Source organism: Alosa pseudoharengus, unplaced genomic scaffold (assembly GCF_046254945.1).
Source record: "Alosa pseudoharengus isolate Yale_2024_CS ecotype anadromous, Long Island Sound unplaced genomic scaffold, YU_APseudo_1.1 YU_APseudo_1.1_scf_34, whole genome shotgun sequence".
NCBI classification, from domain to species: Eukaryota; Metazoa; Chordata; class Actinopteri; order Clupeiformes; family Clupeidae; genus Alosa; species Alosa pseudoharengus.
In genome coordinates, this window is record NW_027468737.1 from 10,001 (window position 1) to 12,500 (window position 2,500).

The 2,500-nt window shown below is 44.6% G+C and overlaps 1 protein-coding gene across 1 annotated transcript in view; it reads right to left on the bottom strand.

Annotated features, from left to right (window-relative positions):
* LOC143101378 (centrosomal protein of 104 kDa-like) overlaps positions 1 to 2,500 on the bottom strand; it is a gene marked incomplete at its 3' end in the record, with an annotated part of 18,581 nt that overhangs the window by 1,524 nt on the left and 14,557 nt on the right. The window contains exon 6 of the mRNA XM_076264675.1: positions 431 to 507. Within this exon, the coding sequence (XP_076120790.1) occupies positions 431 to 507 (77 nt within the window). The remainder of the gene's footprint in view (positions 1 to 430; positions 508 to 2,500) is intronic.

Sequence of the window (2,500 nt, forward strand, 5' to 3'; positions counted from 1 at the left end):
ATATATATATATATATATATATATATATATATGTGGTACATCAGCGTATATATGTGGTACATGAACGTATATATATATATATATATATGTGGTACATCAGCGTATATATGTGGTACATGAACGTATATATGTGGTGCATGAAGTGGTACATGAGCGTATATATGTGGTGCATTAACGTATATATATGTGGTACATGAACGTATATATGTGGTGCATGATGTGGTACATGAGCGTATATATGTGGTGCATTAACGTATATATATGTGGTACATGAGCGTGGCAATGGAAAGTGGCTAGACTCTGTACATTATGAAATGTACGAGAGTCTGGTAGGACCAGGCTAGGGATTGGCTGCCATTATAAAATGTACGAGAGTCTAGCAGGACCAGACTAGGGATTGGCTGCCTAGCTAATGATTGACAGTTCTCACCCTGAATAGGAGCTGTCCAAGGGAGACTCCTGATGGCTGGTGTTCAGGTACTGCTCAATCAGTTGCTCCTTGGTTGGCTGGAATACACACACACACACACACACACACACACACACACACACACACACACACAGTTTAACGACACAAGTACAGGTACTGCTTAATAAGCTGCTTCTAGGTTGTTTGAAAAACGATGTGAAATGAGAGGGGGTGGACAGAAACAAATAAAATAGTACAGTACTAAGCAGCAGGTATCCATATGGGGGACATATCAGCAGGTGCACATATGGGGGACATATCAGCAGGTGCACATATGGGGGACATATCAGCAGGTGCACATATGGGGGACATATCAGCAGGTGCACATATGGGGGACATATCAGCAGGTGCACATATGGGGGACATATCAGCAGGTATCCATATGGGGGACATATCAGCAGGTGCACATATGGGGGACATATCAGCAGGTGCACATATGGGGGACATATCAGCAGGTGCACATATGGGGGACATATAACTAAGCAGCAAGTTCAAAGTTTAATTGTCACATATACTTTGCAATACAGTGAAATGCTTGTGCCACGTTGCAGAGGGGAAAAAGGGAGGTCTAAGAAGCACAATGGTGCCATATATGGGCAATAAATAGTATAGGGGGGGGGGGGGGGGGCACAATGGTGCCATATAGGCAATAAATAGTATAGGGGCCATATAGGCAATAAATAGCATAGGGGGTGGGGGGGCACAATGGTGCATATAGGCAATAAATAGTATAGGGGGGGGGGGGGCACAATGGTGCATATAGGCAATAAATAGCATAGGGGGTGGGGGGGGCACAATGGTGCATATAGGCAATAAATAGTATAGGGGGTGGGGGGGGCACAATGGTGCATATAGGCAATAAATAGTATAGGGGGTGGGGGGGGCACAATGGTGCCATATAGGCAATAAATAGCATAGGGGGTGGGGGGATATAGGCAATAAATAGTATAGGGGGTGGGGGGGGCACAATGGTGCCATATAGGCAATAAATAGTATAGGGGGTGGGGGGGGCACAATGGTGCCATATAGGCAATAAATAGCATAGGGGGTGGGGGGATATAGGCAATAAATAGTATAGGGGGTGGGGGGGGCACAATGGTGCCATATAGGCAATAAATAGTATAGGGGGTGGGGGGGGGGGCACCATACAAAGAATGAGACATATGTGCTGCTAAGCATGCACAGACACCCAAACACACACAGATACACAAGCACACCAGTCGACATGCACCCATTAGAAAGCCTACATAGAGCTTCTGTGCATACATATAGACCACAGACATATGGACCACATACATACATAAAGACTGCATACATGTAAAAGACAACATACATACATGTAAGACCATAGACCTACACTGACCTGCAGGCCCCTAATGACCTGCAGACCTGATGATTAAAAAAAAGAGATGCACTGAGGCATTATAAAACATTTCTGTGATACATAAGGTACCATATTAATGACACAAGCAATTATATTAAGAGTGTTCATGATTTCATGTCACTGTCTATTTAATATTCTGATAGCCTGGGGAAAGAAGCTGTCCTTAAGACGTGTTGTGTGTGAGGTGATGCTCCGGTAGCGTTTACCAGAGGAGAGTAATGAAAAGAGGGGATGGGCTGGATGATTGACATCCTTGATGATGGACTCTGCTCTACTCCTGCAGCGTACAGGGTAAATGTTTTGCAGTAGAGGAAGGTCGGCCCCAATGATTCTGGAGGCAGACCGGATTGTCCTTGTTAAGAGTTTGAGATCCTGGGCAGACAGATTACCTAACCACACTGTGATACAACCAGTCAGTATACTTTCAATGGTGCATCTGTAAAAGTTTATGAGAGATGTTGTACCCACCCCAAAGCTTTTAAGTCTCCTAAGAAAGAACAGTCTCTGCTGGGTTTTCTTAAGGTTGCAGGTTGTGTTGAAATGCAGGTTGTGTCTTAAGGATGCAGGTTGTGTTGAAAGACCATGATAGGGAGGAAGTGATCTGTATTCCCAGGAACTGGAAACTGTCGACTATCTCCACAGGTGAG